Source organism: Octodon degus, unplaced genomic scaffold (genome assembly GCF_000260255.1).
Source record: "Octodon degus isolate 3935 unplaced genomic scaffold, OctDeg1.0 scaffold00006, whole genome shotgun sequence".
In the NCBI taxonomy this organism is placed as follows: Eukaryota; Metazoa; Chordata; class Mammalia; order Rodentia; family Octodontidae; genus Octodon; species Octodon degus.
In genome coordinates, this window is record NW_004524582.1 from 11,878,064 (window position 1) to 11,892,045 (window position 13,982).

At 47.2% G+C, this 13,982-nt stretch overlaps 1 protein-coding gene across 1 annotated transcript in view; it reads left to right on the top strand.

The window, feature by feature from the left end:
- Positions 1 to 12,605, top strand: part of Sel1l3 (SEL1L family member 3) — a 106,404-nt gene extending 93,799 nt beyond the window's left edge. Inside the window, exons 21-24 of the mRNA XM_012516619.2 lie at positions 2,800 to 2,927; positions 3,536 to 3,638; positions 3,718 to 3,790; positions 11,522 to 12,605. Of these exons, the coding sequence (XP_012372073.1) occupies positions 2,800 to 2,927; positions 3,536 to 3,638; positions 3,718 to 3,790; positions 11,522 to 11,661 (444 nt within the window). The 3' untranslated portion in view covers positions 11,662 to 12,605. The remainder of the gene's footprint in view (positions 1 to 2,799; positions 2,928 to 3,535; positions 3,639 to 3,717; positions 3,791 to 11,521) is intronic.
- Positions 12,606 to 13,982: the final 1,377 nt, after the last annotated feature.

The window sequence follows — 13,982 nt, forward strand, 5'->3', positions numbered from 1 at the left end:
TTGTCCTCAAAATTTTGCACAAGAGTTGTAACAGATCTTGCCCACAACAGTTGTTAGTGCAGGGACAAGGGACATAGCTCTGTGGTACAGCACCTGCCTGGCAAGCACGAAGTCCTGAGTTCAATTTCTGACACCAAAAAAAAAGAAAGAAGAGTGAGAAAAGTTGTTAGTGTGGTGTTCTAATGAGAATTTTCAACCCCCCCACCCATTTCCTCTCTGCCTGGTAATTGCAATTCTCCTGTGAAGACCTCAGGGTCATGATCACTGTGAAGGATGGAATAGTTGTCACCCACAAACACGAGTTTCGGGTACCATACTTTGGAATCTGATCACAAAGCCAAAACCGGAAGCTCATCCCTGCTTTGGTCTTCTGTTGTTCCTGTTCCTGTTCTTGTTCCTGTTCTTCTTCTTACTGCTTTTGAAGTTGTGACACCAGAGTGGTTAGGTGCACGGCTGAGAGCCCATGTAGCTCCCACTCAGAGCCACACATGGCGGATCACTAAATCTGAGTCGCCACTTTCTCGTCCGTCGACTTGAGTAATAATACCATCTGCTTCACCGGATGCGAGGCTTCCTGAGGTGCTTGGTGTAAAGATCCGAGCCCAGGGCCACATTCACTTAGTCAACACCATCTATTCACTTATCTTTTCTGCAGTGAAGGAATTGTTGCCAAGGGGACTTGCTGTCGATACAAACTCCCTTAGAAGGTATCTGTTGTCATTTAAAAGTAGCTCTGGATAAACTGATTTTCAGTTTTGATTGTTATTGTTTAGGAAGATAATGTGGCAAAAGCAAAACAGGATAATGTTAAAAAAAAAAAAAAAGAAAGAAAAATTCAGAGTGCACCGAAAATCCCATGGCAGGGGCTTATGCTCCTGCCTATCCTCCCGTTGCCTCCGGCCCCTGCCCGCTGGCACACGTGTCCGTCGTGTTGTCTGCAGTGCACATGCCTCTCTCTAACTGTGTCTTATCACTAACTGTAGCCCTGTGTGTTTTATTAGTCTCTTTAGTGATACTGTTAGGGGCTGGGGAGATGGCTCAGTAGAATAAGCACTTGCCTGCCAAGTGCAAGGGCCTGAGTTCAATCCCTGGTTCTGCCAAAAAAAAAAACAACACTTCTTTGGGTGGGGGAGATGGCTCAGTGGAATAAGCGTTTCCCTGGCAAGCGTAAGGGCCTGAGTTCAATCCCCAGTTCCACATAAATAAATAAATAGTGATACTCTTATCGACTGCCCGTATTCCATCAAGATGGTGGGCTGTTAACTTCTTATGCCTTACCTGTTGGTGGGTGCTTATTCTGCCATTTGCTAAGCTATTCATTGATTCAACATGTATCTGTGTAATCCTAGACAGTGCTTAGTGGTGGAGACATAAGTGAAGGCCACGCCCTTGCCTTTCTGGCATCTGTAGTCCACTGAGGACGACTTGGTCGTACAGCAGCTGTTGCAAGCACTGCACTGAACATTTCCATGTCTCTGTCTTCTCTCTTCATTTAAATAATTCAATTGTTTTTTTTTTATTTTTTATTATTTTTAGTGAGAAACAAATAGCAATGAGACAGTTTTAAGGCAGGTTAGCAGGACAGTTTTAATAACTAATACATTGCATATTGTTGTCTTTGTAGTGATTATTCACAGTACAAGATGCAGACATGACATCCTGTCCAAACACTATTAGTGCAAATCTTTCTTCTCATTGAATTAAGAGAAAGTAGCTGTATATCTATCCTATCTATTTTGTATATACAGATACAAATGGTCCTCCATTTGTGTCCTTTTTTTGTTTTGTCGGCGATGGGTATTCCATTGCCATTTAAATATTGTAAGAGCGTGAATTTTGCAAAATAACCCACTATAGTTCACTAGTCCATAATAGTAGTGGGTTATCCTTAGGACTGGCAATTTAACTGTATTCTAAAAGACAGTATTACTGACTCACTGTCAGTCATCTCTTTTTTTATGTATTTGGTACAGAGTCTCGCTATGCAGCTCGGACTCATAGTGATCCTCCTGTTTTCAGCCTCCCCCGCCCAGTGCTGGGATTACAAGCGTGTACCGCCATGCCTGGTTTCAGTGGCCAGCTCAGCACACCCAGAAGCAGGGCTGGCATGACATGTGGCGCCAGCCCCAGTCCCTGCACTTGCCTAAGCAGGTGCTTTAGTCTGCTGAGCTGTGTCACTAGTCCTCACTGTCATAGTCTTATGAGTACATGCTAGTGTATTCTCAATCTGCTTTTTGAAATGGTTTTCCCATTAATACCCACCCAGCTGTGGCTCAGTAGAGGTGGGACACTGAAATCATGTCAGCGGTGGATGATTTAATTTCATTAATTGAATAACTACAAGTTGATACTTCCTTATTGTTTTAAATGACATTTATTTAATTACTGGTGACCATGAACACTTTCACCCATACTTACAGCGACGCAGCCTGTAAGTGACAGGCATGACCTTCCCTCAGTGTGCAGCTTTGCTTGGTGACCCCAGAGCACTTTCTCCATCAAGTTCAGCTTTGAGAGCAGCAGTGGTAAAGGACAGGTCTCCCGGTTGACTGGCTGCTGAGCAGATGGGACGCAGCAGCCTTTGAAAGCCTTCTGGTTCTCCTGGAAATAAATTTCTCAGATGCATATATTTAGGGAAACAATTCATCAATAGAGGTGACAAAACCATCTGGCTCTGGGGACTGCAAAAAAAAAAAAAAAAAAAAATGAGAGGTTGTAAAAGCTTATGTTCTGACAAAGGGTGTGTGTCTGGCTTTTATTATCAGGAGCTAATGAGTTCTGTCTGTGGCTTATTTTTAGGGATTTTTTAACCTGGCCCTGCTAATTGAAGAAGGTGCTATAATCCCACATCATATTTTGGATTTCTTGGAAATTGACCCAACACTCCATTCTAATAACATCTCCATTCTCCGAGAACTATATGAAAGGTGAGTTTAGAGCCTCTTGCATACTGGCAGGTCTCGAGGTACCTAAGCGAGAGGGTGGGGTTCGCGCTTTGGTCCAAGTTAGCCTTCCTGTTCACTTCAGATGTCAGGTATTAGAAAAAGGGCCCAAGATTTGCTTCTACTAGAGAACACCCAGCCAGACCCAAATCTCTCCTTCCCAGCAGCTAAGGCCCAACATAGAGAATGTGCTTGCTCTGAAGTTCAAGTGCTGACCAAGATTTTCCATGAGAGTGGAAAAAAAGCAATTCATTTGATTAGCCCATGCTTCTCTGAAAGATAGGGAGGCAGTCCCCCATCCGGACTTTGGCCCAGCACTCTGACAGAATATGATCCTGGCCGGGTCTGTGCTGAGTCCTCCTTAATAATTAAGGACATGAGGAGAGTAACCTTTTTCTAAGATCTTTGCTCAGATCTCAGAATTCCAGGTCAGGCCCAAACCACTTAGAACTGGCTTTATGTCTCTGCTTTTCCTCCTGAGTGGGTTCATTTGTGCAAAAGCTGGAGAGTGTAGGTTTGAGGAGCTGAAGAGGCCTGGAGGGAGTAGGGCCTCCAAAGGCCGTGACACATCAGATGCCTGGGCTTCCTCACAGGTGCTGGAACCACAGTAACGAGGAGTCCTTCAGCCCCTGCTCCCTGGCCTGGCTGTACCTCCACTTGAGGCTTATCTGGGGCGCCATCCTGCACTCTGCCCTGGTAGGTGTATCATCCCCAGCCCTGCCCTCGGCTTCCTGCCCTTTGTCAGTCACCTGACGCGTGCCTCGGATGTTTGCAGATCTACTTTCTGGGAACCTTCCTGCTCTCCGTATTGATCGCCGGGACCGTGCAGTGCTTCCAGTCTGTCTCAGGTAAAGATTTCGTGTACAAAGTCAAAACAGGTTGAAAAGCTAGAGATTCTTTTTCCGTGCTAGGGAACTAATAGATGTCCTCCTTGCACCCTTGGCCATATGTCACTTCCTTTCCTGAAGATGGCCACGCATGAGATGGGCCCACACTAGGGTATCTGATAATCCCTGCCTCTAGGAAGCCCACAAGGCTATGAAAGTTTTCAAAGTAAGATTTTTTTTTTTTTAAATGAGCTTAAGAAATTGCACTGCAGTGTCTAACAAGACTCCTGTATGCCTGAAAAGCCAGCTGCAGAGCCCTCTCTGGTGGGAAACACTCTCGTCCATTCTGGTGGAGCAGTCAAATGTGGGAGAGGTCAAACATATGCTCATAGTACAGAGTCACACAGCCAGCCACACGGCCTCAGAGACAGACACCGAGCCGGGCTTAGCCTAGCTTGGTTGCCACTAATCACTGTTATGTTTCTGAGCCAGCAGGGGGTAGTAATTAAGGGGCTGGTGCCCGGGTCACTCCTATTAGAATCCAGACTTGGTTACTCATTAGCTGTGTGATTTATGGCAAGTTACCTATTCTTCCTGATCTCCCAATTTCTCAACCATCAAATGAGGTTCTAGAAGTAGCTACTTCCCAGAAGAATAAGAGGAAAAAGGAGTTAAGTGACAAAACAACACAGAACACCCTTACCAAAATGCCAATGACAGTTAAATGTTAGCTATCATATTTATTTGGTATATAAAACCCTTTCTATAAATGTGAGCTATTTTGCTTAACTTCCCTAGTACACGGTAGGCTGACCTGGCTCTGGAAGGCTTCGGCCCAGTCATTTATGACACTTCGCACTTGGTGGGTGCACAGGCTTGCTCGTGGTGAGAAATTCTTGTTTTCCGCCATGTTGGATGGCTGCGAAAGCACAGAATGGCTGACAAAGACCGACAGAGGCATTTACAACTGCAGCAGACACGGAATTTGAACTTTCAAATAGTGATTACTTAGGTAGGAGATAATAAGAAGCTAAAAAGTTAGGCATGCAACCTACCTTTTCTCCCTTCAAGAGAAGGAAGGCCCTGAGAGGCAAACTGGGAATGGTTTCTTCTGATTTACCTGAGGAGCTTCCCAGGGAGGCGTCCACAGCCCCTCCAGGTGTGACTCTTCCTCTTCGTCCCGTGCCAGCAAATAAATCTCCCTCATGCAAGTTCCATCCTCTCCCCAAATCTGTTGCCAGGTAGAGCACATTTATTTTACATCTTGTCAGTACTTTCCATTTCAAATTATCTCTGTCACTTTTACTCTGTAGAAATATTGTCGCGATTACTACAAATGCAGTTCCCTTAGAGGAATTGAAAATTATCTTTATGGTTTTATACCAGCTGGCAGCCATGAACACTCACAGGCAAGAGGAACTGCTTTTATCCAAAGTCCTCACATTTTCCTGTCTTTGCATCTTCACTATCGGTCGCTCTGCATGCTTGTCTCCCTGTCCCTCTTGTCCTTTGTGATATTTGTCCTCCTTGTGGCTCCTTGGCTTAGTCACACATTTGCCTTGTTTTTGCAAACTTTTCCAGCATCTGCTTTCTTCCCTGCTGACCAACCCAGGGTGGGCTCTGTCTGAATAAGATCTTAAAACCAGTTTAATTTTTCACCCTTCCTTTGACAGCTGAGGTGAAGTTGCCTGCCCTGGTAAGGAAAGAGAAGCCAAGAGAGGGTGTAGGGCCGTAGAATTTCAAACTGCTTTTCAGAATCATGATCCTTTCAAACAGTGGCCTTCAACTGTCTTAAACCCATTGCCCTCTCACATCACAAATGCTTTGTCGCAGGTTGTTTCATCCCTTGGGATGATGGTCATGATAATTAACCTACCCACGCACATATTTTTAAAATAAAGTCAGGGCCCAGCAGCAATATAAAGGAGAAATAAGAAGAAACAAATGGTAATAAAATGGCATCTATTTCCATATGTAAATTCTAGCTCAGGCTTCTGAATGTTAATATGTGCTCAAATCCACAGGGATCATATTAAATGCAGATTTTGCATAAGAAGGTATGGGGAGGGGCTCTGGAATTAGGCATTTCTAATAATTCCTCACTTCCACTAGGAAGGGCAAGCTTTATTCTATGGTGGATGTGCTAGTCTCTTTGAAATAAGAGGGTCCTCCTTCAGCACAGTGGGACAGGGGACAAGGTGCAGAGCCTTGGGATGGGAGTGATAGATGCCCAGCTGCCTGGGCCACAGCTTTTACCATTGCAGTCTTCATGAGAGGTTGGTGCCGAGGCCATGACCTACACAGCAGGGGGTGTGGGGCAACAGTGGCAGGTGCCGCAGCAAGCAGTCACGAAATCAGGGTGCCAGCTCAGTCTTAAAAAAAAGAACATGGATTTTTAAGAGCCTCCCATGTGCAGCAAGGGAAAAAAACTGTAGCTAGAGGTTAGGAGCTTTGTCACTGCATTTTTTTGCAGGCAGGTTTTACAATTTGATGATGTTATCGTTGAGGCTTTCCATTGGGCTGTCTATCCAGTATCCATTCAGCTCTAATTTCTTTTGTTCTCCTCCTGAGTTTGTGTGCTCGGTGATATACTGTCAGCACGGCATGGCCTTTGCCACATTACACTCTCCTGCATGCAGAAGGCCAGAGTGAAAGACCGTGCTCACCAGCACTGGCAGAGCAAGTCAGGCTGCCAAATTCTGGCCCTGCCACTAGCTGTGTGGCCCAGAATAAGAAAGGAATCCTATCTGTGCCTCAGTTTCCTTTTCTGTAAAGTAGCAAAGCTTGTAGCACTGCCTCCTGCAGTTGAGAGAACCACTTGTGATCATGTGTTCAGTACTCAGAGCTCACTAAATACTAGCTGGGCACATCCCAGGAGTGATGGCCAGTACGGTGTCTTACTTGCAATTACAGCGTGCCAGCTCCAGGGGGCGCCCAAACTTCCATAGTTTGAGAGGAGTGCCAGTGCTTCCCATGCTTCGCTAAGCTGTGAGACTGTAAAGCGTAAGGTTCTTTATAAAAACATCTAAAATAAAACCATTGACTAACCTATCAAAAGCATCAGCATAATGCATAGCAGACATTGCCGGTCTCTCTTATATTCTTTACAGGAACTTGTTTTGACTCCAATCTGGCAACCCACAGCGCAGCTCTGTCTTTCTGAGGTTACCGCCTCCCAGGCTTGTACAAGGGTCTCTGGGTCTCGGGTAGCCCTAGGTCACTTGGCTGTCACTGGCCTGAGAGCAGAACACTTGTCTCCCAGACAGTGTATTGGATTCATGACTTCAGGCTTACACGGCAACGCCACCTCTTTGCCAAAGCCAAGGACCACTGAGCCTTTTCTGTTTCTAGTTGCCGCTGCCATATGGCCTGGGCCGCAGACAGCTCGACCAGCTCCCAGACTCCAGAAAGCTCTTTGCTCTGCCTCGTTGATCTCAAAAGCACTTTCCTTCTCCCTCCCTGTCAAGGACGCCAAGCATAATTACCTTAATGGAGCAGGCTTTTGAAAAACAAAAAATACCTCAAAATAAAATGTGTCTAGAGCCACCTCCATGAATGAGCAAACAACAAGCCCAAGCCCAGCTGGCTACCTGCCTGAAGGGAGGTAAAAGGAAGAGCAGGAGGAGAAAACAGGAACTCGTGTGGTGAGGAAGGGTCCGGTCGTACTGTGTTCAGAACCCCTAATCTGAAAATCCAGCAGTCAAAATTCTCCAAACTCCAGAATCCGAAACACGGTTGAGCACCAACACGATGCTGCAGATAGAAAATTATACGCCCAACCTCGTAGGGTGGGTGAAGTTGAAAGGCAGTTACGCTATGGTAGGAGGTCGCATTCCGGCCGGGGTGTAAGGTGGGTCTGAAACATACGTGAACTTCGCATGTAGATTTGGGTCCCATCCTTGTCATGTGGGTATAAATGTTCCAAAATCTGGGAGGGGTGATCTGAAATTTCTGACCTCTGGGAGACTCTACCTGACATGTTGGGGCAAATGTCCTGCCCAAATGCAGCACGCTGTACACAGCGAGGTCTGCAAGACCCACACCTGGGTGCAGGGTAACCCATGCCCACGCCAGCCTGCATGACACTGGTCATTCGCATTGTCTCCTCCTCTCTGGCTAAATGGTAAGCCTGCTGTTCTTTATTAAAGAGGGAGATGACAGAGTGAGATTAATTAAACCTTGCTCTACTCTTTTTCCTGTCTTCTACATTTCTAGTTAATGAAGTTTCTACTGAAGTACAGTAAAAGGTCACACATGCTGCTCGTGAAAGAAATGCTGACCTTGAAGTCAGAACTGGTGGTGAGACCTCATCCCATCTCACCTGTCTCACTGCCCTTGTCCCTCCCCCACCCCACTAGTCCTGTACTCAGTACTGTCCCAGGATGGGAATCCTACCACTGCCTTGGGCCCTGCTAGATCCAGAGGTCCAAATGAAATAGGCTGGATCTCACTTACATTAGATTTCAGCACATACACCCCCACCTCATTCTTAGAAACATTCTACCATTTCAGGATTAACCCAGTGTATACTCCAGGTATGGTGGCGCACCCCTGTACTCCCAGCACTCAGGAGGCTGCGGCAAGAGGATCACCACAGGTTCAAACCCAGCCTGGGGTACATAATGAGCTTGTGGTCAGCCTAAACTATATATGAGACCCTATCAACAACAACAGGACGATTAACCCAATATTTTCCCCTGTGTTTTTATTTTATACTTTCATCTGGTCATCTAGCAGGCAGTTGTTTTTCCTACTGTGGTCTGCAAAGTCAGTAAACTTTTTCCTTGAAGGACCAGATAAGAAACATTAGTGGCTCCAGCACTGATGGGAGTCCACTCTGCCGAAGGAACTTAGAAGTGGCCGTCTGTGGTTGAGTCTCTAAAAAAACTTAACTGTGGACACATTTGAATTGCACATGTTTCTCCTGTGACACAAAATAATATTCTTCTGGGTTTTGTTCAATTATTTAAAATGTGAATTCTCAGATCCTGAGCCACACAAAAGCCCGGCAGTGGCTGCAGTCGGACCAGCTCCTGATTATTCTTGCTAATGTACAGAAAGTGGCCCCCTAGGAGGCAGGCAATCCACAAATCACTTCTGTTTGGCTCTGGAATATGCTCTGTAATTCTTTAGAACAGCACGCTGATTTTCCTGGTTACCTTGATTCCAGTCCAGTAATAAAATTAGCTCTCATTCCAGGTGAGCAGAGACAAAGAGGCCACTTGAAAATTAGGATGGGCAGCGGGGCTCTGGCAGTGATTGTGTAGCCCACTGGAGGGGGCGGCTCCGCATGCAGCCGGTAATTCAGGGACGCAGAAAAAGCAGCACTGTGTTGTGTGCTCCCCAGAAGGTTTGCGTGGTGGTGTTGCTGATCAGGCAATCCTTCTCTCTTTACACACTGGCACTTTTATTTTAATCAGAAAACGGATTGCTGATTTGTCTTGTTACCATGGTGATTTAAACATTGCCCGAGATTGAAAACCCATGCTTAGTGTTGCATTAACTTCTGCACAGGTCCCCGAAAAGAGAGGTGCTAGGGCCAGAGGGAGTCAGGGCAGCGGCTGCTCCAAGGCACCGAGGTCCCAGGGGAGGAGACACAGGTCGCTGAGATGCAGGCACTTTGGACCATTCACGGCCGATAAATGCAGCCTGCCCTGTAGGTCTCATGACTGCAGCAGAACGGTCTTTGTACCTCGCCACCATTGCTCCGGTCACAAAAGCCCGAGCCAGAGTGACAACTGTAATGACCCTAGAAGTGTCCCACTAGTGCACACGCTGCCTGCTCACCCATCCTGCTCTCTCTGAGGAGTCTGTGGGCGTCTGCTGCAGGTCTGCAAAGGGCACTGAGGAGAAGTCCTGTCTGCACCCAGGAAGGCAGGGACTGGGAGGCCCTTCTGAGGCTTTCTGGAGGTCACCATCGATACTGCAGGTGTGAGAAACAGATCTTATGTAGGAATCAAACTATCATCTTAGGACCATCATCTTGAAGTCTGTGCATTTCAGGGAGAATGTTTAGGAACTTCAAAAATGGCCCCACTTCCTAAAAGTTGCATAAGACTAAAACATTGCTGTGTTAATGAAGATCACTTGGAAAAGACAAACTGGTGATTGTTGGCCTGAACTAAGGCTGCTGAGCTGACCATACATCAAGCCACTCCAAATTGCTCGCCCCATTTCTCAGATAAAAGAAGCCGTGGTTAAAGCCAGGTGTGGTAGCATACGCCTAAGTTGTAGCACACAGGAGGTGGAGGCAGGAGGATTGCCACATGTCTAAGCCCCACCTGGGCTATGCAGTGAGTTCAAGGCCAGCCTGAATTACATAGAGAGACTCTATTTCTATTTTTTTAAAAAATGCATTTAGTACAGGGTCTCACTATGTAGATCAGACTCATAGTGATTCTCCTGTTTTCAGCCTCCCAAGCTCTGGGATTACAGGTGCACGCCGCCACACTCAGTCTCAATCACCGTCTCAGTGCACCCTGGGGGCAGGGCTGACATGGCACCCCGGGGATTGAATCCAGCCACTGTACTCTGCCTAAGCAAGCGCTTTAGTCCACTGGGCTATCTGGCTTGCCCTTCTTCTTTCTTCTTCTTCTTCTTCCTTCTTTTTTTTTAAGTGGTTCAGAGAAGTTAAGGGACTAGCTTAAGATTACCCAGCTGGTAAACATCAGAGCCCTTTGACCTCTGGTCTCTCTGGCTTTGAAGTTTGTGCTATTTTCTTCAGCTAGCAGGGCCAAAAAGTCCTGTAGGCAGCCTAAGAGCAAATGCACCAACTCTTGTGTCACCCTGTAAGCTCACACCTGAAACTCGTCTTCACCCATTTCCCCTGCAAACCAGTCACCGGTAGCGCTAACATTCGCCAGTACCAGCACTGTTCTAGGATGTTACGTAGATGAACGCATTTAATTCTCATAATCACTCGACCCAGTAGAGATACTTTTCTCCATGTTTTTGGAGGCAAGGGAGGGGCAGTGACCTGTCTAAGGTCACACAGCTGGACAGAGAAGCCAGGTTCCAGAGCCCACGGTCCTAATTGGAGCCCTTCTCAGCCTTTGCATGGTGGACATTTGGAGCTGAGACCTCCTTTGTTGTGGGGTGCCCTGTGCTTCTAGGGTGCCAAGTAGTTTCCAGGGTCTCTAACCACCAGATGCCAGTCACACCCCCCGCCTTGGGCTTATGATGACCAAAACTATCCCTGAACATTGCCACTGGCCCCTGGGGGCAAAAATCACTCGCAGTTTAAAATTACTGATACAAAGTATAAAGCTGTAAGTGTCTACCATTGGTGGTCATCCAATCTCCTTACTGAAGATAGATTGACAAGTAAACCTAGTAATCAGCCTGTATACACATTTATTGAACTAAATAACTGACTCCAAATCTGGCACATCATTCCAATGCAACAAGAACCTAAGGCCTGCACTGCTTTCTAACTGCTTGCTGTGACTACAGAGTATGCGGCATCGGTATTGTGGGGGGAGGGGCCACAGCCCGTGAAACATATCAGAAGCATTTCTGGTCTGCAAATGCTGGCATAAATGCAGTAACTTAGAATCCTAGGATGTTGAAACCACTGAGATCTTTGCACATCCATTCCAACCTGCTATGTTAGAGAAAGGGGCACCAAAGTCCAAAGACCCAGATAAGGGGTCCAAAGTTGCCCGCCTGCTTAGTGTGGACTGCAAACATCTCTTCCGGGTATGCTCGGAGGTCCTGAGTGCTCAGCATGTCTTTGTCCGTGTGTCTTTGCAGCCAGCAGTTCCCCTCCAGGACCAGATCCAGTCTCCCTAGACTCTACCACCTCCACCGCAGGTTCTGCCGTGACTCCAGCCATGGGTGCCTCAGACCAGGACCAGCCCGTGGTCACCAGTAACCCAGAGCCACGAGGTTGAACCGCGCACTCCATCCAGGTCTCTGCAGTCAAAGGCAATCCTTCCAACAGCTGGTACTGGAAGACTGGGGCCAGGGCATTCTACTGATAAACACCTTAAAAATCTTGTCAGCTGGACACACATTGTGCAGTCGGTGTCATTTCTTTTTCACTCGCTTCACAGGACGAGCCCAGCAGGGACAGTTGTTATGCCAAAGGTTGTCGAGCAGATCCCAGGAACGTCACGGTCAGAGGGCCCGTGGGGGAGGTCAGGTGCTCAGCACAGCTTTGTTCCCAGTGACTGCGCTTGGGGAGTCACAGTTTGCCTTGTGGCGCATCCGGATTCTTACACACACAGAGGTGTTTTAAAGAGTCTTTGTCCTTTGTTCATTCTTTTATCACAGAACAGAAATTTGTGACTTCTCTCTAAGATACATCCTGTCACAGCACCCACGTTGGCCGCTGCCTGCTCTTCAAAACCTGGCTGGCAGATTTCTCTCTGGCGATGGCATTGTAAATTGGTTTACATTTTTCTCCTCCAATTTTTCTAGGGTCATAGTGCTTCTGAATCATTTGATAACATTGTTGATAACTTTTATGTTTCAATCGCAACCCACAAAAATGACATCTAGGAAAATTCTTAGTATTTAAGTGTAGTCTCCATGAATTGCCCGTTAGAATAGACTGGCAGCAGTGGCATATGCAGAAATCAAGCCCTTTAGCACAGTCTCATCTCCTAGCCCTTGTGCCTGCCTCGAGTCTGGGTAGGGGTGCGTGCGTGCGTGTGTGTGTGTGCGCGCGCGCGCGCGCGCGCGCGCGCGCGCGCACGTGCGCAAGAAGGAACAGAATGTCTGTATACTGTGCGCTGCTAGCGTAGTCAATAAATCAGTAATGCAATATTGTGGGTCCAAACTCTTTGCACTACTTTATTTACAGTAGTAAATAAAATTATTTTTATACAATTGACTACTGGAAAGTGACTTTTTCTTTTTCATCGTTATTGTGGTCATAGTACAAAGTGCTAACGTCCATGCATTCTCCTTAGGAGGCCAAAAAAAGAAAGGAAAAAAAAATCCTCCTGACGAGAGAGATTATCTCTGTAACCCATTAACGTCTGCAGATAGGAAGGCGGTGGGCAGCTCCTCTCCGGGGATCCTGGGCTCAGGTGTGATCCCCGTGATGTTTGCAGACTGTCACACATTGTTCAGGGCTTCTGGCTGCTCTGAGTCCAGCTTTAGATTAATTCTAGGGTAAGCCCAGAGCTTCAGTCTCTTTCTCCTATGTCTGGTGCTTTGTCTTGTTTGTAACAGAGCCAGGCTTCGGGGTCCTAGTAGTCCTGAGTACAAATTCTGGGTCTGTAACTTCTTAGCTCAATAACTTGGGGCAGTGATGAACCCTGTCTGGACCTTGGAGTCCTGTGCAGTGAGGTGGGGGTGCGAAACCCCACACCTCTTGGGCCTCTCGTGGCTCTCCAATGTGATTATGTGTGTCACACCTGCAGAGCACTGTCTGGAAATGCTTGGTGCTCCTATTGGGAAGAGAAATCTACAGTGCCAGATAGGACACTGCTGGGCCCAGACCTCTGTTCAAGCCAAACACCTGCTCTCACACTGCTGGGAACATAGGCTGCCAACAGTTCCCAGCTGCAGTCACCGGAAATCCCCCTCAGATTTCCGGCGGGGCTCTGGCCAAGGTCCTGCCCTGCAAGAATAGCCCATGGTCATTGGCTCATTGCTATAGGTGGGCGCTGTTGGCATTTGGGCTGGATGATTCTTTGCTTCAGGTGGACATCTCGTACTTTGGAGGCCGTTAAACAGTGTCCCTGGCCTAGACCCACTGGATGACAGCAGCATCCACTCACGTGCCCCATTCTTCCCATTGGTGATGACCAAGGCTGTCTCCAGGCATTGTCAAATATTCTCTTGGGAAGAAGGTTGTGCCCTCCCCATATGAGAATGAATGATGTAGGAAAACGATGTTCCCTTGCTACGACTTGAAACAGCCCTGAAGGGTTCTCAGCTCCAGAACCCCACCTCGGAGCAACCCTACTTCACACCGTCCAGTTCTGCTGTCCTTGCTTTCTGCCCTCTGACGCTAGTCACCATGAGCCTTCACTTACCAGGCAGGCACATAGACCACTGAGCTATCTCCTTGGCCCTATATGTTCCACTGTTAACCCAGCTAATCTGTGATTTCTTTCTACCGCATACCAAGTTTCTATCCGATTGCACCTGGTAAGCACAAGGACCCATGTTTGATCCCTGGTATTGCATACCACGCTGGCCCCAAGGTGAGCCAGCCACTGAAACTGGGTGTGATGACGCATGCCTGTAATCCCAGCAT